Source organism: Pongo pygmaeus, chromosome X, assembly GCF_028885625.2.
Source record: "Pongo pygmaeus isolate AG05252 chromosome X, NHGRI_mPonPyg2-v2.0_pri, whole genome shotgun sequence".
Classification (NCBI taxonomy): Eukaryota; Metazoa; Chordata; class Mammalia; order Primates; family Hominidae; genus Pongo; species Pongo pygmaeus.
The window spans coordinates 75,818,282-75,842,069 of NC_072396.2; the positions used below are offsets into that span (position 1 = coordinate 75,818,282).

General features: G+C 40.2%; 1 protein-coding gene, 1 long non-coding RNA gene, 1 other non-coding gene and 1 pseudogene across 6 annotated transcripts in view; 1 reads left to right on the forward strand and 3 right to left on the reverse strand.

Annotated features, from left to right (window-relative positions):
* PHKA1 (phosphorylase kinase regulatory subunit alpha 1) overlaps nt 1–940 on the reverse strand; it is a 129,062-nt gene extending 128,122 nt beyond the window's left edge. For 2 of the 4 annotated variants that reach the window (XM_054472053.2, XM_054472051.2), the window contains exon 1: nt 329–940. In XM_054472053.2, coding sequence (XP_054328028.1) covers nt 329–406 — 78 coding nt within the window. In that variant the 5' untranslated portion in view covers nt 407–940. The remainder of the gene's footprint in view (nt 1–328) is intronic. The other 2 variants (XM_054472050.2, XM_054472049.2) reach the window with 1 other exon arrangement.
* LOC134739061 (uncharacterized) lies at nt 654–6,245 on the forward strand. Its single transcript, XR_010125506.1, has 3 exons — nt 654–781; nt 3,776–3,874; nt 5,657–6,245. It is a non-coding gene; the product is annotated as an uncharacterized LOC134739061 (long non-coding RNA).
* A 4,462-nt stretch (nt 6,246–10,707) lies between these two features.
* On the reverse strand, nt 10,708–10,923 carry LOC129025615 (small nucleolar RNA U3). The gene has a single exon (XR_008497344.1). It is a non-coding gene; the product is annotated as a small nucleolar RNA U3 (small nucleolar RNA).
* A 1,551-nt stretch (nt 10,924–12,474) lies between these two features.
* Nucleotides 12,475–13,375, reverse strand: LOC129025002 (F-actin-capping protein subunit alpha-1-like; annotated as a pseudogene).
* Between the last annotated feature and the right edge of the window lie 10,413 nt (nt 13,376–23,788).

The following is a 23,788-nucleotide window of genomic DNA, read 5'->3' on the forward strand; positions in this document are numbered from 1 at the left end:
CACAATTAAAGGTATTATTAAGTTTATTTATAATGGGTATTATTAAAAGAAAGTTTTAACTTTCTAGTTAGAATGAACTAGCGAACTAGCAATGAAAAACCAGCAGAAAGGAGCAGAAAAAAATATAATTAACAGGGGCGGGAGAACCTGCTACAGACAGATACACATACACACACACACACACGCGCGCGCGCGCGCGCGCGGAGTTCATGCAAGGTCTCCGTCACACACACACGCACGCACGCACGGAGTTCATCCAAGGTCTCCATCCAAGCTATGACACGCTACATCCTCGCTCGGTGATTACGAGCGACACCCCTGCACTTACCTGATGGCACAGGATGGTCTGTTGCACCAGTCGAGCGTAGCCGTCCAGCCGGACCCCGGAGTTACTCCGGCTCCTCATGGCGACACGTTACTAATTGTCCTCTGAGAAATAGCCCGGGTGCCACCGGAGCCTTCGGTCCCTAAGGAGCAAGTATCCAAGGCTGCTCCACCCTCGTGATGGGAGGCCTGAACACCAGGCCCCGCAGAGCCCTCCCACCGCTCAGGCCTGGCGCCGCGGGTTCCGCGTAGCTCTCCGGACTCTGGCGGCCTCCGGGGCCCACCACGCGCCAGCGCTAGCACCGGCCTCCCGCGGTCCAGAGCCCCGCCGCAGCGCCCCAGTCGCCGCTCCTGCCCCCTTAGTCCCGTCCGGCCTCCGCGTGTGGCTCCTGCATCCTCCCCTCAACCCCGGGAGACCGCCGCGGCCCACAGCCTCCCGCCCGGCCGCCGCCAACAGGTCAGCGACCGCTGCGCCGCCTCCACCTTGCGGGAGACGCGAGCCGGAGGCGGGGCAGGCGCGATTAGTTCTGGCAGCTGCGCGCTGCGACCCGGGGGCTCGCCCGCCCCGGGGCCGAGAATGTGTCACCGTAGGCAATGTGCTTTCCGAGGTTTATTTTCGAAACACCTCAGATCACTATTTCAGTTTTCCACTCTTGCTGTGCACACAGGATGTTGGGGAGGCTCTTCTTTCTTCTACAGGACTAGTTTTATACAGGAACCTACAGTGAACTTCAAAACTGAAAGACACGCTTGTGTTCCAGGTCTAAAGACCTGGATTTCTGGGTCTTTATTGTATTTTAGATTTTGACTTTAAAAGCTCAGATTACACGCCTCACCTCCAGCCAGAGTAACCAAACAGGAACTCCCTAGGGTACTTTACTCCTTAGTAACTGGCGAGTCTGCGGGCTTGGGAGGGAGGAGGCAGTGGTGCGCTCTGAGGAAGCCAGTGCCCCAGGCGGGGAACAGCGGGGAGCTGGCAGCCCCAGAAGGCGGCGTTAGCAGGACTCGAGCTGGAAGAGATCCTATAACTGCTTTGGATGGCTCCCTCGTGCGCACGTAGGTCACAAGGCTGAGGCAACAAAGATTCAGCTGAAAATAAAGTGGAGAAGGAAGGCTGCATAAGAAGCTTGGAGGCCGGGCGCGGTGGCTCACTCCTGCAATCCCAGCACTTTGGGAGGCTGAGGAGGGCAGATCACCTGAATTCAGGAGTCCGAGACCAGCCTGGCCAACATGGCGGAACCCCATCTCTACTAAAAATACAAAATTAGCCCGGCATGGTGGCACGCGCCTGTAATCCCAGCTACTTGGGAGGCTGAGGCGGGAGAATCGCTTGAACCCAGGAGGCAGAGGTTGCAGTGAGCCAAGATCGTGCCACTGCACTCTAGCCCAGGCGACAGAGTAAGACTCCGTCTCAAAAAAAATAATAATAATAAAAGCAGCTTGCAATGGCCGGGTGCGGTGTCTCACGCCTGTAATCCCAGCACTTTGGGAGCCTGAGGCGGGCAGATCACTTGAGGTCAGGAGTTCGAGACCAGCCTGGCCAACGTGGAGAAATCCCCCCTTCCCCAGACGCCGATACAAATACAAAAATTAGCCGGGCGTGGTGGCGCGCTCCTGTAGTCTCAGCTACTCGGGAGGCTGAGGCAGGATAATCGCTTGAACCCTGGAAGTGGAGGTTGCAGTGAGCTGAGATCGCGCGCCACTGCACTCCAGCCTGGGAGACAAGAGCGAAACTCCGTTTCAAAAAAAGAAAAAAAAAAAGGCAGCAGCTTGCAGATAACGCTGCTTACTGGCTTCGTGGAATCAGTCTGCAACCCTTGGGGCGGCCCGGCCTGGACCCCAGTGCCTTTGCTCCGTTCATCCCCGGCTCCCCCCTCCATCCCCGACCTCTTGCTCTCTGCTTATTCAAACCTTTCAAGGCTCTGCTTAAGTACCACCTATTCCCTGAATCGCGGGATAAGAGAATTAGACCGACTGACTTCAAGTTCTAAGCCCTCCTTAGCCGCCTCATCCAGGCCATGATGACTTTGCATTTTCGTTTATCTTTTTATTTCTCTCCTCATAAGTTCCCTCCATTCCACCCCAAAACCTCCGCCCAATTTAGCACAGAGGCAGGCACCTAGGAGGTGACTAGTAATTTGGTAATGATGATGAGGAAGGAGGGAATGCTTAAGAACTCAAATCTGGGACTTTCAGGTTCAACAGCCAGTGATATAGTTAGATATCGTGACACACTTAGAATTCTCAAGGAGATGCTTTCCATTGCAGTGATTCGCCACGCAAATGCAATGACTGGCAAATAACAAGCCACTTCAAAATCTAGGTGCACAGTGGAAGAAAAAGTCTTTCCACGGAAAGCAAGTGCATCTTGGACTTGCATCTTTTTTTTATTTTTATTTTTTGAGGCTGAGTCTCGCTCTGTCGGTCAGGCTGCAGTGCAGTGACGCGATCTCCGCTCACTGCAACATCCACTTTCCGGGTTCAAGCGATTCTCTCCTGCCTCAGCCTCCCGAATAGCTGGGATTACAGGCGCCTGCCACCACGCCCGGCTAATTTTTGTATTTTTAGTAGAGACGGGGTTTCACCATGATGGCCAGGCTGGTCTCGAACTTGAACTAGCATCTGGATCATCCCTGCTCTGCCCCTAACTCGCTGACATCTTCCCCTCAGCTGTAGCCTCAGAAGCCGTTTCTCCACCCTTGTGCCTCCTTCAAGCTAGAGCCTCTCTTTTTCTTCGCTTCACCATGATTTAAACATGTTTATGAAACATTAAATATTTATATTTATGTTAAATCTTAAATATATTTATATTAAATATTAAAGTAATACACACTAAATAAAACATGGAAAGTATAGAAAAGTAAAACAAAGAAAATATTAAAATCACCCATAATTCCTTCACACAAACAGCTGTTAATATTTTAATTTATTTTTCCAGCTCTTTTATTTCTTCTGAATAGACCTTCCCCACTCCCCTTCAAGCTGTTTGGAAGTTTGAGTAGATTAGGTATGGCAAAGGTAGGGTGTCACTACAAAAGACTACTGGCTGGCTCTCAAGAGGTCTTGCTGGATGGCATTGCGTTGGTGCTTTTTCAACCTCGGTCCAGGCTGGACTTTGAGGCATGCGGTCTCGGAAACCGGATCTGTTCAGTGTCCCAGAACTAGTCAGAGTCAGGAGGCTGACTCGTGCTGATTGCCTCACGGGAGCCTGATGTATGAAAACCAGGATGCTGTTTGATAATGAGAAATAGAACTATGACACCGTTTATATTGGCCTAAGCACCACATTCCCTCCCTTTAATAATGTGCAGCCTCACTACATACCAGGTGCTGTTTGCTTTGTACACTAACTCTATGAAGTAGGCACTATTGCTAATCCCATTGGAAAGATGGAGAAACTGACAAGTCTGCTGTGTCCATGTTGGCCTCACTGATTCTCTCTTTTCTACAGTTCCATGGCTTGCTGACACATTCTTTCCTTACACATGTCAAAATCATCAAACGACTTATAGACAAGACTTGCCAGTGGAAGGCGTTATGTTTCGTGAAGGTGATTTTTCTCTTTGATTCATTGTACATTCACTTTATAGTGTGACTCTCAAATAAAATTGTATTTCCAAGTTCCTGAGACAATTTTATTGTTGCTCCCTTATATTACTGAAATTTTTTCATCATACCAATTTTTTTAAAATTCATAAAGTTTAAAACTTCACATTATAAGCATTTTGCATTTTACATTAATGTCTGTACTAATCTTCCTTCTAGATGTTCTACAGTTTGCTTATTCTCATCATAATTAAAAATAATTCCTTTATTATTTAATTTCTTGAAAAAAATAGTCCATACACTATTTCCTTTTCATTATTTCCCATTCACTCTGTTTAAGAATTATTTTTTTAAGATTTTTTTTTTAAGATTATACAGGTAACATATGAATGCATTCTCAATGAAAAATTTTGAAATATTGGAGATTAGACTAAAGTTCCCTATGTCTATCACCCTCTGTCACAGTCCCCTTTATCTCTCTTCCCAAAGGTAACCACCATTATTGGGTTGGTTTGTATCCTTCCAGATTTCTTTCTATGGATTTACATATATATGTAGAACTGCATATAAAATATGTAGTGTTATTTTCTGTGTATTCATTTAATATGAACTGGATTATACTGTACCTACATTTTGCATATTTCTTGATTCACTCAAAATTATACCATGAAGATCTAGTCCTGTTATTACATAGAGTTACCTCATAAACTATGATTTATATAGGCATTCCTTTATTGATAAGCATTTAGTTTGTTTCCCCATTAGAACTCTTGAAAACAGTACTTCAGTGAACATATATATATGTCTTCTTGTGAATGCATAGAGGTGTTTTGGAAATGTGCATTTTAAGTTTTGATATAAATATAGGGAATCTTTTAATTTTTGTTTTCTTGAATACGAATGTCATTGATCATCTTTTAATGTTTATTTTAGTTTAATTTATGTTTATTTATTTAGTTCATTTTATTTCTTCTTCTGGTTAAAAACTGTTACCAGAAAGGGGTCTCAATACAGACTCCAAGAGGGAGTTCTCAGATCTTGTGCAGGAATTCAAGGTGGGTCACACAACACAGTGAAGGAAGCAAGTTTACTAGAAATTACTCCATTACAGAGTAGGGTGTCCTCAGAAAGCAGGCAGATGAACGCACTGTCTTTGTTTTAAGTTTTTCTTATGTAGCAGTCTTGTCCATGTAAAGACTAAACCAAGCTGTGTTTATGTGAGGGTGAGCAGACAGCATGACAAAATTTATTCTTTTATTGATTTAAAGAAAACTATCCTTGACATTTTAGTGTGTGAAGACATCAAAGCATAACTATAATTATCTTGAAAATGTGTATTGTTATGGGTATTGGGATATTGAGACTTTCCACTGTTATAGGAGTGTCCCCTTGTAGGTGTCTTTAGGTTGTTTCCTCAGCTGTAAATATATTATGAATGTGGGTCGTGACTGGCAAGGAATGGGCCTTGTTCATCTCAAGATGAAGCTGAACTTAAAATGGTGTTACTCTGGCTCTCCTAGGCTCTTGCTTCCCTAACAGAACTGCTCATATACTTGGTCATTTCTCTACTGGGTTGTCTTTTTCTTTTTGAGTTACAGCAATTTTTACAACTTGTATATTCTGGACTTTAACCTTTTCTCTAAAATAAATGTAAAAGAGATACCACACATGTTTTCCCATAAGTGGTTTGTCTATTAACATTATTTATGATGCCTTTTTTCATATGGCTTTTATTTTGAATGAAGTCAAATTTATGAATCTTTTCCCTTTTGTCTTAAATTAAAAGGCCTTTGGAGTGGGTTGAACAGTGCCCTCCACCCCCACAAAAGATATGTCCACCTAGAACCTGCGAATGCGATATTATTTGGAAAAAGAGTCTTTGCAGCTGTAGTTAGGGATCTGGAGATGAAATCCAGTCAGATTTTCCAACTGGGCCCTAAATCTAATGATGAGCATCCTTATAGGAAGAGGACATGGCACACAAGAAGAAGGTAGTGATGTGAAGACCCAGACAGAGATGGGAACGATGCATTTACTAGCCAAAGAACACAAGGATTGCCAGCAGCCACCAGGAGCTAGAAAAAAGGCATGGAATGGATTGACCCTCAGTGCTTTCAGAAGGAACCAATCCTGTTGACACCTTGATTTAGGACTTCTGGCCTCCAGACTGTGAGAGAATAATTTTCTGTTGTAAGCCACCCAGCTTGTGGTCATGTGTTGCAGCAGCCCTAAGAAATGAATAAAGTCAACCCTGTCTCTACTAAAAGTACAAAAATTAGCCAGACATGGTGGCGCACATCTGTAATCCCAGCTACTCTGGAGACTGAGGAACAAGAATCGCTTGAACCCGGGAGGCGGAGGTTGCCGTGAACCGAGATCATGCCACTGCACTCCAGCCTGGGTGATAGAGTGAGATTCTCTCTCTCTAAATAAATAAATAAATAAAAGTCTTCTTGCCACCAAGATAATCAATAAATGATCATTTATCTAATACTTTTATTGTTGTGCTTTTTATCTGTAACTTTTAATCCTGTATTTTTCTAAATGGGTCTAGACAGAAATTTGGCTTAATATTTTCCTAAATGGTTAGCCAGTTATGCTAACACTATTTATTTATTTTATTTATTTTTTGAGACAGAGTCTCGCTCTGTCGCCCAGGCTGGAGTGCAGTGGCGCGATCTCAGCCCACTGCAAGCTCCGCCTCCCGGACTCACGCCATTCTCCTGCCTCAGCCTCCCGAATAGCTGGGACTACAGGCGCCCAACACCACGCCCGGCTATTTTTTGTATTTTTAGTGGAGACAGGGTTTCACTGTGTTAACCAGGATGGTCTCGATCTCCCGACCTCGCGATCCGCCCGCCTCGGCCTCCCAAAGTGCTGGGATTACAGGCCTGAGCCACCGCGCCCGGCCGCTAACACCATTTATTGAGTAATTCTTTTCCCTTGATTTGAAATGCTGCTTTGAGCATACCCATGAGTCTGTTCCATCAATCTATTTTTCTATTCCTTCACCAATATTGTACTACCTTGGAATTTTAGAATCATCGGATCAGGTTCTAAGGAAATTATTTTTTGGGGAGTCAGGGTCTCACTCCGTCACCCAGGCTGGAGTGCAGTGGCACAATTATAGCTCACTGCAGCCTTGAACTCTTGGGCTCAAGCAATCCTCCTGTCTCAGCCTCTCAAGTATCTAGGACTACAGGTGCATGACACCATGCTCCATTAATTTTTTAATTTTCTTGTAGAGGTGGGGTGTATATTGTGCAGGCAGGTCTTGAACTCCTGGCCTCAAGTGATCTCCCTCCTAGGCCTTTCAGAGTGCTGAGATTACAGGTGTAAAGCCACCATGCCCAGTTGAAAATTCTGATTTTTATTGTGATTGCATTGAATTTGTAGATTTGTTTGGGGAGAATTGACATATTGACAGTGTTTTGCTTTCCTGTCTACAAAAAAATGTACATTTATTTATTCGGACCTTCTCTTACTTGTTTCGGTAAACTTTATATTTTTCTTCATGAAAGTCTTGCATTTTTTGGTTAAGTTTATTTCTTGGTATTTTTTCCGCTGTTATATTTTAATTGATTATTATTATGTATAGGGAAATTATTTTTGTATGTTTACTTTATATCCACTCTCTATTAAACTCTTACATTAAATCCAGTAGTTTGCAGGTGATATTTTTTGGTTTTCTAGATAGACAGTCATATGATTTGCTAAGAGTAACAGTTGTGCTTTTGTCTTTCAAATCTTAATGACCCTTATAGTGGGGATAGTGGTTATCACTTCTTGCTCCTGACTTGAATGGGACTAGGTGTAATATTTCACAAATAAATAAGTCTGCAGTAGGTTTCCAAAAGACAGCAGTATCACATTAAAATAGTTTCTTTTTGTCCTTGGCTTCCTAAAACTTTATTATTAATGTTATTTTGAAAGAATGTTGAATTTTATTGGATTCTTTTTCTGCATGCATTGAAAAAACTGTATGGTTTTATTCCTTTACTTGGCTAATGTGTGAATTACATCAGTACCTTTCCTTATTTTTATTCCTAAGCTAAACCGCATTTGATCACGATAAACACACTAGATTTAATACACACTAGATGCAATTTAGTAATATTTTATTTATAATTTTAAAACCTTTGTTTTTAAATTATGTCAGCCTATAGCCTTCTATTTTTACCAGTCCTTGTTTCATTTCAGTATCAAAATTATGCCTGGCTGTAAAATGGCTTTGGTAGTTTCCCATTTTTTTCTTTGGAACTGTTCAGATGAAATGAAAATTACGTGTTACTTGCAGTCTTGGTGAAACTTACCTGGTAGAACTCACTCACTTGCTGCCTTTTTGAGGACAGATAGATTTTTGAAAATCATTTCAATTTCTTCTCTGGTTATTGCAGAGAACAATGCAATAGAGAGTCGAGGTTATTATCAAGATTTTCAACTTCTTGGGTAAGTTTTGATAATTAATATTTTCCTAGAAGCGTGCCAATTTAAGTTGGCTCAGGGCTTCTCAATCTCAGAATTATTGACATTTTGGGCTGGCTAATTCTTGGTTGTGGGAGGCTGTCCTGTGCATTCTAGAATGTTTAGCAACATCCTTGACCTCTACCAACTAGATGTCAGTGGCACCCTGCCCCACCCCCCTCCCCTGCCCCCTGCCATTTGTGACAACGAAAACATTTTAAAGTTACTTTATGTGTGATTATGTTAGCTTCTGGATACACAGGTTCATTTGTTTCATTTTGCTTTTGACTTAACATTTTTTATTTTTAATTTTTGTGGTTACATAGTAGGCGTATACATTTTTGGGATATATGAGATATTGTGATACAGGCATACAATCTATAATAATCATATCAGGATCAATGGGGTATACGTCACCTCCAGCATTTATCTTTTGTGTTGCAAGTAATCCAATTATATTCTTTTAGTTATTTTAAACTGTACAATTAAATTACTAACTATAGTCACTCTGTTGTGCTATCAAATACTAGATCGTATTTATCCTTCCTAACTATTGTTTTAGAATTGCTTTTCTAAAAAGTTACGTTAAAACTGTGTAATATACTTACATGGTTCCAAAGTCAACTCTACAGAAGGAGGTATACTAAAAGAAGACTAGCTTTTCTGCCTGCTTCTTTATGCTATTTATTCCCACCCCCTATAGGTAATCACTTTTCTTTATATTGTGGCTTATCTTTCCCTTTTAAACACAAATATATATTATATTTTTAAACACAAATATATATAAAGGAAGATATAGAATTATATATATATAGATAGATATACACACACATTTATTTATTTATTTCTCTTCCCTTATGTAGCTGGTATAATATTATACACACTTTTATCCACCCTGCTTTCTTTAAAATAAGCAACACATCTTGGGCATCACTCCCTCAGAGAATGTAGAGATATTCTTTATTCCTTTTCAAAACTGCATCGTACCTCATTTTATGGACATACCAGACCTCTATTAAGAGAACATTTGAGTTGTTTCTAGTCTTTTGCTGTTATAAATAATGCTGTAGCAAATAGCCATGTGCATATGTATTCTGATAATTGCCTTTTAGTTGATGGATCCCATATGTTTAAATGTATTGATTGCCATATTTGGAGAGTTTTTCTACCATCTCATTTTGTATTATCTTTTTTACCATTTTTTAAAACTTTCTTTTTCGTTTCCTTCCTTCTGTAGGATTGATAATGCTTTCTATATTCCCTTTTGTTCCCTACACTGGCTTAGAAACTACAGTTTGCATTGCTGTTGTTTTGGTGGTTGCCCTTGTTCTTAATATGTACACTTAACTGTAAAATGTTTTAATACATGTAACATAGTTCAGTATTTCTATTCTTTCAAACATGACAAGGTTTGTTGCATACTTTAAGGACTCATTGAACAACCCCTCTTTCTTCAGCTAGTTATCGTTGCCTAAAATGTCCGTTTCATCTTTAATTTTAGCTCACCTTTTCTTGAATAAGTAATACATTCATATGGTTCAAAAACTGAAACAACAATGAAAATTATAGAGTGAAAAGTCTTGCTCCTATTCCTCTCCTATCTTTCCAATTCATCCTGCCTTCCCCCAATCAGTTAATCCCTGTAAATGCATATTTTTTTCACGGTTTTTTGTTTTGTTTTGTTTTTGAGACAGAGTCTCGCTGTTGGCCAGGCTGGAGGGCAGTGGCACGATCTCGGCTCGCTGCAACCTCAGTCTCTCGGGTTCAAGCAATTCTTCTGCCTCAGCCTCCCAAGTAGCTGGGACTACAGGCACGTACCACCACGCCCAGGTTTTTTTTGTTTGTTTTTTTTTTGTTTTGTTTTGTTTTTGTATTTTTAGTGGAGACGGGGTTTCACCGTGTTAGCCAGGATGTTCAGGATGTTCTCGATCTCCTGACCTCATGATCCGCCCACCTTGGGCTCTCAAAGTGCTGGGATTACAAGCGAGAGCCACCGTGCCCAGCCTCAGGGTTCTTTATGTAACACATACATTCTTATTTTACCTCCTTTCTTACATAGTGTATTATACTGTGTTTGGCCCCTTGATTTTTCTACTCTTAGCAATACATCTTGGAGATCTTTTCATATTGGTACAAATAAAGTTTCCTCATTCTTTTATATGTCATAGTATTTCACTGTATGAATGATTCTTAAATTATCTAACCAGTACCCTGCTAAGAGATACTTGCATCATTTCCAATCTTTTGCTGTTATAAAAAAGCTGAAATTAAGAACACTGTACATATTTTATATGTGTTCAGATATATTGGCAAACACTCAAAAATTGAATTGCTGGTTCAATGGAAAATGATGTATTTGTAGTTTTTTTTAATACCACTCAGACTGCGTTTTCTACCTCTTAGTCTCCTGATGGAAAAGAAGAACGATTATCAGTGGCAAATGGCAGTTCAGCGAAGCAACACCAACAGCCGGCTTCACACTCACTAGAGAATGCTGTGCCTCCTCCTTGTTGGTTTCTGGCACACTACACATTCAGAGAAACTACTCTAGTAATGAACTATAGAAATTAACCCTGAAAGTATAGCCCTTATTCTTAGTTTTGATAGATAATGCCAAATTGCCCTTTATTGGAGTTTATACTACCCATTAGGAATGTATGAGAGTGTTTACTTTTCCACAGCTTTGGTAATAAAATGAGTTATTAATTTTGGGGGTGGTTGCCAATCTTAGTAATTGTATTTTCTTTCTTTCTTTCTTTTTACCAACAAAATGGGTACATTTCTGTTAGACTACCTGATACAGAAGATAGCATGGTATGGATGGATAGCATGAATAACAAATGATACCAATGCACTTTATTTGAAATAAACAAAAATGCTTACACAGCTCAGTGGGCCACTTGGAAACAAACTGTTGCTTGACTGTGTTACTGAGCAAAAACAATGTCAAAGCACAAACACCCTTCTTTTTTGACATGTATTTGGAGATAGGTAGGAAGACACTAGCTGGTTCTTTAAAAAACTGTTCTTTCCTTAAGGCCTGGTCATAGAAGTGTAAAGAATGTAAATGAACTTGCCATTACCAATTATCATATCATATCTATGTCAGTTGTGTATTCTGGGATCACACACAAACCTGTGTATAACCAGTATACCTGGGAAGAGCTGCTATACCACAGTTATGCTTGAGTTCTTGGCAGGCAGGACAGAGGAAGAGTAATTTGGAGTAAGTTTTACATCCTGTTTAGAATAAATCACTAGTATTCCCTTAAATGACAGGTTAGAATAGAAAGATGCTACCTGGAAGTTACCCTTTTTACTTTGGTTCATTTTTAGTTTTTGTTTATGATTTACATAGTTGCTTGATTCATTTGCTTATAGCACAATCCTGCCACAAAGTATAAAAGGGCAGGATACTTATTATTTCTTCAACATCTGCATTTTTCAAGTTTTTAAAAACAAATGGATAAAACTCTGCTAAAAATGCAGATGTCTATAACTTCAATGGTATTAGATGGGAAGGAGACAATGAGGGAAGGAGAAAAAAAAAGCAAACATGTTCATGTGCAAGGAATGTGGTTAAAGCCTTTGGATTTAAAAACATGTTTCTCAGAAAAGCTGTCACTTCCTTTGTCCTCCAAAAAAGGACCTGAAAAGTCCCAATCCAAGCTTTGGAAAACTACAGTTATGAGATGCTATAAATGTTCAAAGCAGTCAGAAGGAGAAGGATGAATGTGTCTTTTATTTAACTATAGTTCGTAGCATAGCCTCTTTAGCTATTGGTGGATCAGTAAAAACCACTGAATTACCAGAAGTGCTTGGAAGGATAGGGGTAGAAAGTAATGAACATAATACCTTATGTAAATCAGTAACAGAGTTTCATGGCCCAGGAAAACTTTCTGAACAGTAAAATGACTCTAAAATAGATCTCCCTCTCCAACATTAAGTGTAGCAGAATTAACACCAACCAAAAAAGATTTACATGTAGATCTAGTGATAACAGAAAATTACAAGGCAGAGAGCTTAAAAGAATCAAGACCATGCTATAGATTCTACCGTATTCTATGAAGCTAGAAAACCTGTTAAATTTGAAAGCCCTAGCAAAATATCACTCTTGTTTATAAATCACTTATTTATCGTATGACCACACGTTGAATCCTTGTCTTTCCACATACTGAAGAACTCTACATTCAGCCTTTAAGCATTCTGCATTTCTTTGCCAATCTGGTAGCTGAGTATCTTGTTCCAGTCGATTTTCCTGCGGGTAACTGGAAGCTGCCGGTGCAAGGCCTGGAATGTGGTATCTGACATTGTTTGATAGTTTTCACTAGTTGCTGTCTGATGGTCATTTTCTGCATTCCCTATGATTTTAATAAACTCCTTGGCAGTTTGGACTTCATTCGAAACAGTTAGTGAATCCTGTACATCTTTATGACTAACCAACTGAACATTGCTATATTCATAATAGTGAATCTTAAGCACTCCAGCCACCTGGGCTGTAGGAGGTATGATGATGAACTTCCACTCCAATGACCACTTCAGAAGTTTTAAGGCTGAAACTGGTGGCTTTCAATGCATGCAGGAATAGTCTGTTGCCCATCTATAGTTTTAGCATAAACAGTACAGAAGCCGCTGGAATAATGATCTTTCACATAGGCTCTTAAAGCAGGGTCACAGGATTCTCTCCAAGACTTCAGACCTCCATCTACTTCCTGTGGCTGGGGGTCACTTGCTTTTTTCCACACGTGATCAAATTTAAAGGAAATTTTGTTTCTTGGATCTAGAAATCTGCTATTACCTAGGTCAGAGTGCTCCGCAATTAAGACCTGATCTTCATATCCTTCTCTGTCTTCACAGACGTGAACTGATCCATGTTATGCTGTGCAAATGCATGTGCTGCCCCTTCGCTGAGGAGAGTGTCATTATTAAGTATTAAACATCACTGAATACTCATTGAATTCCCATAGGGGAGCATGAGTGATGAATTTAGCACTATACACACCTTCTCCTCATCCAACACTCAATCCTCAAAGTCAGCCATCTTGGGCTGCTCTCTGCATTTTTCTTATTATGAGGATGAGCGTCTTTGGGGGCCATTTATATTTTCCTTTTCTACCTTTTGTCTGTTCATGAGGCTTGCCCATTTTTCTATTGGGCTGCTGGTCTTTTATCTAATTCTAGGGCATCTTTTATGGCATTTGAATCTTGAGTCGTGGTTGGGAAAGCTTTCCCTGAAACTCAGGTTAGAAAGGAATTCTTCCATGTTTCCTTTGAATGCTCTTTATTATTATTTTTTACATTTAAATAATTGATTCCTCTCTGGTGGAGCCTGATGTACAGTGTGAAGTATGAATCTACTTTATTTTTTTCAGATGGCTACCTAGTTGTCACAACAGTTTACTGAATTGTTCACCTTTTCTCCAACCAATTTAAGATGACATCTTCATCATATCCCAAACTTCAATATTTGTTTGTTTTTACTTATGGATATTCTATTCTGTTAATTGGTCTGTATTTCTAGTTATGTGACACTACCCTTTGCTTTTAATTATCAAAGCTTTAAAATGTTTTTTATCCTTTGTTTTCTCCCCTTTATTCTCAATGTGGTGTATTAGGTTAATGAATAGCAGAGTAATGTAATAATAATTATTATTAACACAAGAGCAATAATAGAATGACGTTCTTGGTCAGGTGCTTGTCATTTATTTTTAAGTTTTTTTTTTAAGTTTTTTTTTTTTTTTTTTTTTTTGAGGCGGAGTCTCGCTCTGTTGCCCGGGCTGGAGTGCAGTGGTGTGATTTCGGCTCACTGCAAGCTCCGCCTCACGGGTTCACGCCGTTCTCCTGCCTCAGCCTCCCGAGTAGCTGGGACTACAGGCGCCTGCCACCTCGCCTGGCTAATTTTTTGTATTTTTAGTGGAGACGGGGTTTCACCATGTTAGCCAGGATGGTCTGGATCTCCTGACCTCGTGATCTGTCCGCCTCGGCCTCCCAAAGTGCTGGGATTACAGGCGTGAGCCACCACGCCCGGCCTTATTTTTTAATTTTTAATTTTTTTAATTTCCAACTTTTATTTTAAGTTCAGGGGCACATGTGCAGGATGTGCAGGTTTGTTACATAGGTAAACATGTGTTACATAGGTAAACACTGTGGTCTGCTGCACAGATCATCCCATCACCCAGGTATGAAGCCCAACATCAACTAGCTATTCTTCCTGATCCTCTCCTTCCTCCCACCTCCCACCCTCCAACACACCCCAGTGTGTGTTGTTCCCCCTGTCATGTGTCCATGTGTTCTCATCATTTAGCACCTACGTATAAGTGAAAACACACTTTAAAACGTTTTAATGTCTGTCGTTTTACAGTTTAAATGTCTGTAAAATGACAGACATTAAAACGTTCTTCTTTTTCAGGATTTCCTGGTCATTTATGCTTATTTGTTTCTTATATAAACTTAAAATGAGCTTGTCTAATGGAAAAAAAGTCTGTGTTGATATTTTCATTGGTATTATGTTCAATTGACAAATCACTACATCATACAGGGTAGAAATAAAGCTCAGAAACATAGGCAATTACCCATAGTAATGATTTGTTGGCATTACATTATAATGCATGATATTAATATAGTTTGGGGGCTTGTCCCCTCCAATTCTTGGGTTGAAATATAATCCCCAGTGTTGGAAGTGGAGCCTGGTGGGTGACGTTTGGGTCATGGGGGCGTATCCCTCATGAATGGCTTGGTGCCCTCCCTATGGTAATGAATGGATTCTCCCTTGGTAGTTCACACCGTAGCTGGTTGTTCAGAAGTGCGGAACCTCCCCTGTCTGGCTTGCTGCTTCTCTCACTAGGTGATGCATCTGCTCCCCCTTCACCTTCAACCATGATTGTAAGCTTCCTGAGGCTCTCACCAGAAGCCAAACAGATGTGGATACCATGCTTGTGCAGCCTGCAGAACCGTGAGCCAATAAACCTTTTTTCTTTATAAATTGCCCATACTCAGGCATTCCTTTCTAGCAATGTGAATGGGCTAACACGGATATGTTCAATGTTTATTTCTCCTTGGTATTGCATAGTTCAATGTCCTATGCAGAAATTACAATAACACAGTGTGTTAATGTGGCATTTCCTGCAATCCTTACACAATAATCTGCGATGCATTGCCTCAGGTGTTTTATGTCTGATTTTCACCAAATAAACCTATTCCTTTAATATACCCCAGCAAAGGTAATCAAGGTGGTTCAATCTGCTATATATAGTAACATTATATGTATATACCATATAAAATATTTTTTTCAAATTTGATGCTTTCCGAAAAACTAGAAAAGACCAAGATACTGCCACAGATCAGAAGAGACTAAGGAGCTAAGGACAACCAATATGCAGCAGAGAACCCTGGACTGGACTGCAAAACAGGAAAAGAACTTTTTTTAAAAATTGGTGAAGTCCAAATAAAGTCTGGGATTTTGTTCAAAGTAAGGTACCAATGTTGGTTTCTTAATTTTTGATAAATATGCTACTGTGATGTAAGATGATGGCATTAAGAGAAACTGAAACTGGATAAGGAGTATAAGACAGTTCTCTGTACTACCTTTGCTACTTTTCTGTGAATCTGAAATTATTCCAAAATAAAAAGTTGATTTTTAAAGAAACGATGTTGCTAGATGTTTTGAACACCTTGTATTGTAATGCTGTGTTTATCTTCCTCACTAGACTGTGAATACCACCAGAGCATGGACCATTCAGTACTACCCCTGGGCCCATCAGTAGTTAGTTATTGTGGATAACCTTAAGATGATGAAGACAAGCCAACAAGACATTGAGAGGTTCTGAAAAAGCACCACCTTGGTGTCTTCCCTACCTTACATTACAAACCATTCAATTTAATAAAACCAAATGTGTTGCTAGTAAACATTTGTATTTTCTGTATCTTCCATCCAGGCAGATTCAGAGAAAAAAATGTATTTAGGAAACCTGCCCTAAAAAGCCGACAACCCCCTCTTTTCTCCACCTGTTGGCCTTCTCTATCCATTTTAAAAAATACTCTTTCTCCTTGCCCCAAAGTTTTTCTCACAGTTTTGGAGAAGTGGAATGAACAGTAGGCTTGGAGTGGGGAACTGGGTTCTCGTCTGGACTCTCACTTTCTGGCTGTGTAAACTTGGGTAAGTTACCTAATCTCTCTAAGCCTGTTTTTCCACCTCCCTAACAGGACTAAATGAGAACACACTAAGTCTAAGATACTGGGCTGCTTTCTGCGCTTTGTGAGTGTGTGATTTTTTTTTTTCTGGCAATCTTGCTCTTTCTCAAGGGTTCCTGGGTGAATGGCACCACTCCCTACCCACTTGCCCAAACCAGAACCTGAGTCATTTGTGACTCCTTCGTCTCTTTAACACCGCCTTCCTACATGTCAAAATTGTCATTAAGTCCTATAGATTCTATTTCCTAAATATTTATGAGTCACCTTCCCATCTTGATCCCCATGGTCACTGGCTGAGTTTCTCCACAGACAATTGTTAACAGCCTCTAAACTAGTCTTTTTGCCTTCAGATTTGTTCATCATTTTTCATATCACTGCCTAATTGATCTTTTAAATCCAAGTCTGGCTCGGTTACTCCCTAACATAAAAGTTTCCTGTGGATTCTTATAGCCTTTAGGGTAAATCCAAAATGTCTAGTGTGACATTGTGATCCAGGCTGCCAGTATCCATCTGCTGCTTTCCTTTCCAGTCCCTACTATATCCTTATGCTTTAGCTGTTTTCAATTATTTGCAGTTGCCGGAAATCACTGTGCATTCTCTCACAATTATGCTACCCCATCTGTCTGAAAGATCTCCCTTCACCCATTTTTAACAATTTGCTAAGCTAGTGGTCAGTTCCCGTTTCTCATCTTATTTGACCTATTGGCAGCATTTGATTCACTTAATTGCTCCGTCTTTGATTTTTCTTCACTCATTGTGGGGAAAAGAAAGAGAGATCAGATTGTTACTGTGTCTGTGTAGAAAGAAGTAGACATAAGAGACTCCATTTTGTTCTGTACTAAGAAAAATTCTTCTGCCTTGAGATGCTGTTTATCTGTCACCCTACCCCCAACCCTGTGCTCCCTGAAACATGCGCTGTGTCAACTCAGGGTTAAATGGTTAAGGGCTGTGCAGGATGTGCTTTGTTAAACAAATGCTTGAAGGCAGCATGCTTGTTAAGAGTCATCACCACTGCCTAATCTCAAGTACCCAGAGACACAAAACACTGCGGAAGGCCGCAGGGACCTCTGCCTAGGAAAGCCAGGTATTGTCCAAGGTTTCTCCCCATGTGATAGTCTGAAATATGGCCTCGTGGGAAGGGAAAGACCTGACCGTCCCCCAGCCCGACACCCCAGCCCGACACCCGTAAAGGGTCTGTGCTGAGGAGGATTAGTAAAAGAGGAAGGAACGCCTCTTTGCAGTTGAGATAAGAGGAAGGCATCTGTCTCCTGCTCGTCCCTGGGCAATGGAATGTCTCGGTGTAAAGCCCATTGTATATTCCATCTACTGAGATAGGGGAAAACCGCCTTAGGGCTGGAGGTGGGACATGCTGGCAGCAATACTGCTCTTTAAGGCATTGAGATGTTTATGTATATGGACATCAAAAGCACAGCACTTTTTTCTTTACCTTGTTTATGATGCAGAGACATTTGTTCATGTATTTACCTGCTGACCTTCTCTCCACTATTATCCTATTGTCCTGCCACATCCCCCTCTCTAGGAAATGCCCGATAATGATCAATAAATACTGAGGGAACTCAGAGGCCAGTGCCAGCGCGGGTCCTCTGTATGCTGAACGCCGGTCCCCTGGGCCCATTTTTCTTTCTCTATTCTTTGTCTCTGTGTCTCTTTCTTTTCCAAGTCTCTCGTTCCACCTAACGAGAAACGCCCATAGGTGTAGAGGGGCAACTCATCCCTTCAACTCAGCTTTCAGAATACCAAACATTCCTAGTTTTCCTTCTATTCCACATTAGTTGCTCTTTCTTATTCTGTGCTGATCCCTTCCCTCCTTCCCAATCTACTGATATTGAAATGCCCCAGGGCTTACTCCTTGAATTGCCTTTTTCTACTCTAACTAGAACAATCATTTGCTTGGTACTCTCATTCAGTCTCAGGCTTTAGATACCATCCATACGACAATGACTCCCAAATGCATTACTCCAGAACAGACGTATCCGGTGAACTCCAGGTTTATATATTCAACTTCCTACTCATCTTTTCTTGAATGTCAAATAGACATCTCAAAGTGCTGGGATTACAGGCGTGAGCTACCAAGCCCGACATCTCAAATTTAGTGTGGTCAAAATTAAATTCCTGATCTATCCCCTCCAAAACGACTCTGTCCACAGTGTTCCCATCTAAGTTGATGGAAACTCTATTCTTCCAGTAATTAAAGCCAAAATCCTTGGAGTCATTCTTAACCCCTCTCTTTCTTTCCCACCCATTTGCAAACTCTTAGGAAGTGCGACTGGTTCTAACCTCAAAATATATCCAGAAGGCTACCATTTTTCATGACCTTTGCTGGTATCACCTTGGTTTGAACCAATGTCATCTCTCACTTACATTACTGCAAAAACCTCTTACGTGGTTTTCTTGATTCCGTGCTTGTTTCTTTCCCCAAAGCCTGTCTTCAACACAGCAGTTGGAGCGATAAAATATGACATCATATTATATTAAAACATTAGCTAATACAGCATTTCTCTTATCAAAATCCTGCATGACCCCTCATCCATAGACAGAGTAAAGCGCACAATTATTATATATCTTTAAAATTTTTTTCTTTCCAACTTTTATTTTAGGTTCAAGGGGTACATGTGCACGTTTGCTACATGGATATACTGCATAATGCTGAGGTTTGGGTTTCTCTTGAACCCATCACTCATATTGTGAACATATTGCACAATTGGTAGTTTTTCAACCCTTGCTCCACTTCTTCCCTACCTCCTTTTTGGAGTCCCCAGTGTCTATTGTTTTTGTCTTTGTGTACATGTGTACCCATTGTTTAGCTCCCACTTATAAGTGAGAACATGCAGTATTTGATTTTCTGTCGTTGCGTTAATTCACTTAGGATAATGGCCTTCGGAGGCATTCATGTTGCTGCAAAGGACATAATCTCATTCCTTTTATGGCCACATAGTATTCCATGATGTATATGTATCACATTTTCTTTATCTAATCCACCATTGATGGGCACCTAGTTTGATTCCATGACTTTGCTATTGTCAATAGTGCTGCGATGAGCATACAAGTGAAGGTGTCTTTTCATATAATGCTTTCTTCTTTTGCTTTGGGTAGATGTCCAGGAATGGGATTGCTGGGTCTGATGGTAGTTCTACTCTTAGCTCTTTGAGGAATCTCCAAACTGCTTTTCACAGTGGCTGAACTAACATAAATTCCCACCAACAATCTATGAGCATTTCCTTTTCTCCCCAGCCTTGCCAGCATCTGTTATTTTTAGTCTTTCTAATAAGAGCTATTCTGGCTTGTGCAAGATGTCATCTCATTGTGGTTTTGGTTTGCATTTCTCTGATGATTAGTGATGTTGAGCATTTTTTTCATATTTTTTTTGGCCACTTGTTTGCCTTTTTGAGAAGTGTCTGTTCATGTCCTTTGCCCACACTGTAATGGGACTGTTTTTTTCTCACTGCTTTGTTTAAGTTCCTTATAGATTCTGGATATTAGTCCTTTGTCGGATGCACAGTTTGCAAACATTTTCTCCCATTCTGTAGGTTGTCTGTTTATTCTGTTGATTGTTATTTGCTATGCAGAGGCTCTTTGACTTAGTTAGGTTCCACTTGTCAATTTTTGTTTTTGTTGCATTTGCTTTTGAGGTCTTAGTCATGAGTTCTTTACCTAGGCCAATGTCCAGAAGAATTTTCCTAGGTTTTCTTCTAAGATTTTTATAGTTTGAGGTCTTACATTTAAATGTTAAATCTGTCTTGACTTAATTTTTGTATATAGTGAGAGGTAGGGGTCCAGGTTCATTCTTCTGCATGTAGCTAGCTAGCTATCCCAGCACCACTATTTGAATAGGGTGTTCTTTCCCCATGGTTTATTTTTGTCAACTTTGTCAAAGATCAGTTGGGTGTAGGTGTGTGGCTTTGTTTCAGGGTTCTGTATTCTGTTCCATTGTTCTATGTGTCCATTTTTTTACCAATACCATGCTGCTTTGGTTACTGTAGCCTTGTAGGATAGTTTCAGGTCTGGTAATGTGATGCCTCCAGCTTTATTCTTTCAGAATTGGTTTGGCTATTCTGGCTCTTTCTCTGGTTCCATATGCATTGTAGAATAGGTTTTTTTCTAATTCTGTGGAGAATGACATTGGTAACTTGATAGGAATTGTGTTGAATCTGTAGATTGCTTTGGGTGGTGTGGCCGTTTTAATGATATTGATTCCTCCAGTTTTTCCATTTGTTTGCATTGTCTGTGATTTCTTTTATCAGTGTTTTTTAGTTTTCTTTGTACAGATCTTTTACCTCCTTCATTAGATGTATTCCTAGGTATTTGGTTTTTCATGGCTATTGTAAATGAAATTGGATTCTTCATCAGCATACTTTTCCTCTCAGCTCTGTAACCTCACCTCCTGTTCTATCCCTCATTCACTCAGCTCCAGCGTTAATGACCTTGCTGTTTCTCCAACATGTCAACCGCATGTCTGCTTTAGGGCCTTTCTTTAATTCTTTTCCCTTCCTGGAACACTATTTCCCCAGATATTCATTTGGCTAGTTTCCTCACCTACTTCCAGTCTCTACTCAACTTCCACCATCTCAAGGAGGTCAACTGTGATCACCGTGTTTAATACCGCAGCCTGACTACCTTTCCCCAAGTATTCTCTATCTCTACTAAACTTTTTCTTTTTTCTTTCATAGCACCTATCACCTTACAACATACAATATATATTTTACTTATATAAGTTATTTTTTACTGTGTATATCCCTGTGCTAAAATATAATCCTCAACCAACAAGAGCAGGGATCTTGGTCTGTTGTGTTCAGTGATATGTCACAAGTGCCTAGAAAAAGTACCTGGTACATGGTAGGGATTTAGGAAATACTTGTTGACTTTAAATGTCTAGTTTGGTGTAATCCTTCCAGATGTTTTTCTATGAATTTACATATGTATACGCAAACCTAGAAAAAATAATAATAGCAATGGGGTGAGTTTTTATATCTCATACATGAACTTCAAGACAACTCAGGTGTTGCCTCCTACCAACCTGTTCCTAAAATTCCTCTCACTCACAACACCTAGTGCACTGTATTGTAATTGTCTAATTACTTCTCTGTCTCCCTTACTAGACTGTGGGCTCCTTGAGGGCAGGAACCATGGTTTTTCCATCTCTATCCCCAGGGATGGCTCATAGTGGCATATCATACACGTTGAATGGATACATTTATGAATAAATTACTCCTTGCCTGGAAGAACGGTAATTCCACTTCCTTGATATTGTGGTCCTCTATTTTAGAGCTGTGTCTTACTCTAAGCAAGCTCAATATATAAGATATATTAAAACTCAGCTTTACTCAAAACATGTAATTGTTTGCTTTGAAACTGTAAAGTAGTTAATTTACAAAATTCTTCATGGGAGGATTTTTTTTCTAAATAGCAATGGCCTTTAGTGCAGAAGAACAGAAGGTTGCCATAATAAGACCAACCCATCCTCCCTTCATCCCAGGATTGGTGCTTGGCAGAGGCATGAATATTAGCATGTCTGAAGGTAACGTTGTCTGCCTGATGTCATCCTCAAAATGCTAGAAATGCAGGCATCCCCTACCTCAACATCCCAGTTTCTGGTAATAACATGTTATGAAGAAGGGGAAGGTAACTAAACTTTACTTAGATTCTATTATGTACTAGATATGTTCTACATATTAGTCTTATTTAATCCTAAAAAATAACTCTTGGAGGAAGACAGTGCTATTGCTGTCTTATCGATGGGGATGCTGAGCTCAGAGTGGTACATTGCCTGTGATCACACTGAACCAAATAAAGGCAAACTATAGACTTAATATTAAGTGTGTTTGTCTGAGTCAATTCCCATATTTCAGACTCACTATTCAAAGAGTGTTGTCAAGCTGGAGGTATGACCTAAAGCAGCACAATGTTGAGAGTCCTGTTCTAGACATAGATTGGTCAGTAAGATAGGAACATAAATATAGGCCGAAGATTTTCACTGGGATGGGTGGATTGGAAGGAAGTTACTGGTGAGAAATATTCAGTATGCTGGCAGAGTGGGAAAGAAAGGTTGTGAGGGTAAAGTTGTAACCCAAGAAGTAGAGGTGGGAGACAGGAAATGTAGCAGCTGCCTCAGAGGCAGCTGTCATGATGGTACTTAAAGAAGATTGCTGCCAAGTGTTATTTATGAATTGTGGCTTAGGGTTTCCCAGTGCAGTCCTGGGTTTAGTTTCTGATGTTCTAAAAGACGGCAGTAAGGGAGGTGCGGGGCATGGAATGTTCCTCCTGTAGTCCTGGATTTTTTTTCTGTTTCCCTTTTGGAAAATTTTTAATTTCTAAAACATTTTGTAGAGACAGCATTTTGCTATGTTGTCCAGGCTGGTCTCAAACTCCTGGCCTCAGGTGATCCTCCCGCCTCAGCATCCCAAGTACATGGGATTACAGGCATGAGCTACTGCATCAGGCCTTGGAAAATGTTATTGTAGTAAAATATATTTATTATAGAATTTGCAATCTTAACCCTTTTTGAGTGTACAATTCAGTGGCATTAATTACATTGGCAACATTGTGACACCATCACCACTACTTCCAAACTTTAAATGGAAACTCTGTACCTATTGGTCAATAACTCCCCATTCCCTTCTCCCTTTAGCCCCTGATAACCTCTAATCTACCTGATTTCTCTATGAATTTTCCTATTCTAGGTATTTCATATAAGTGGAACCATACAATATTTTTCCCTTCATGTTTGGCTTATTTCACTTAGTATGTTTTTCAGGTTCATCCATGTTGTAGCACATATCAGAACTTCATTTCTTTCCACAGCTGAATAATATTCCATTGCATACACATGCTGTATTTCATTTGTCCATTAAACTACTGATAGACCCTTTGGTTGTTTCCAACTCTTGGCTATAGTGAATACTATTGCAATGAACATTAGCATGAAACTGACTGTCTCAGATTCTATTTTCAATTATTTTGGGTATATTTCCCTAGGAGTGGAATTGCTGGGTCATAAGGCATCCTATGTTTAACTCTTAAAATTTATTTCTAATTGATATAATAGCCGTGTATGTTTATGTGGTACAATGTGATGTTTTGATCTTTGTATACATTATGGAAAGAGCTCTTTGAGGGACCGCAAGCTTTTCCACAGAGGTGCACCATTTTACATTCCCATAAGCAATGTGCAAGAATTTCAACTTCTTTACATCCTTACCAATGCTTCTTATGTGCTTCAAGAAAAGTTTTTTTTTTTTAAAATTAT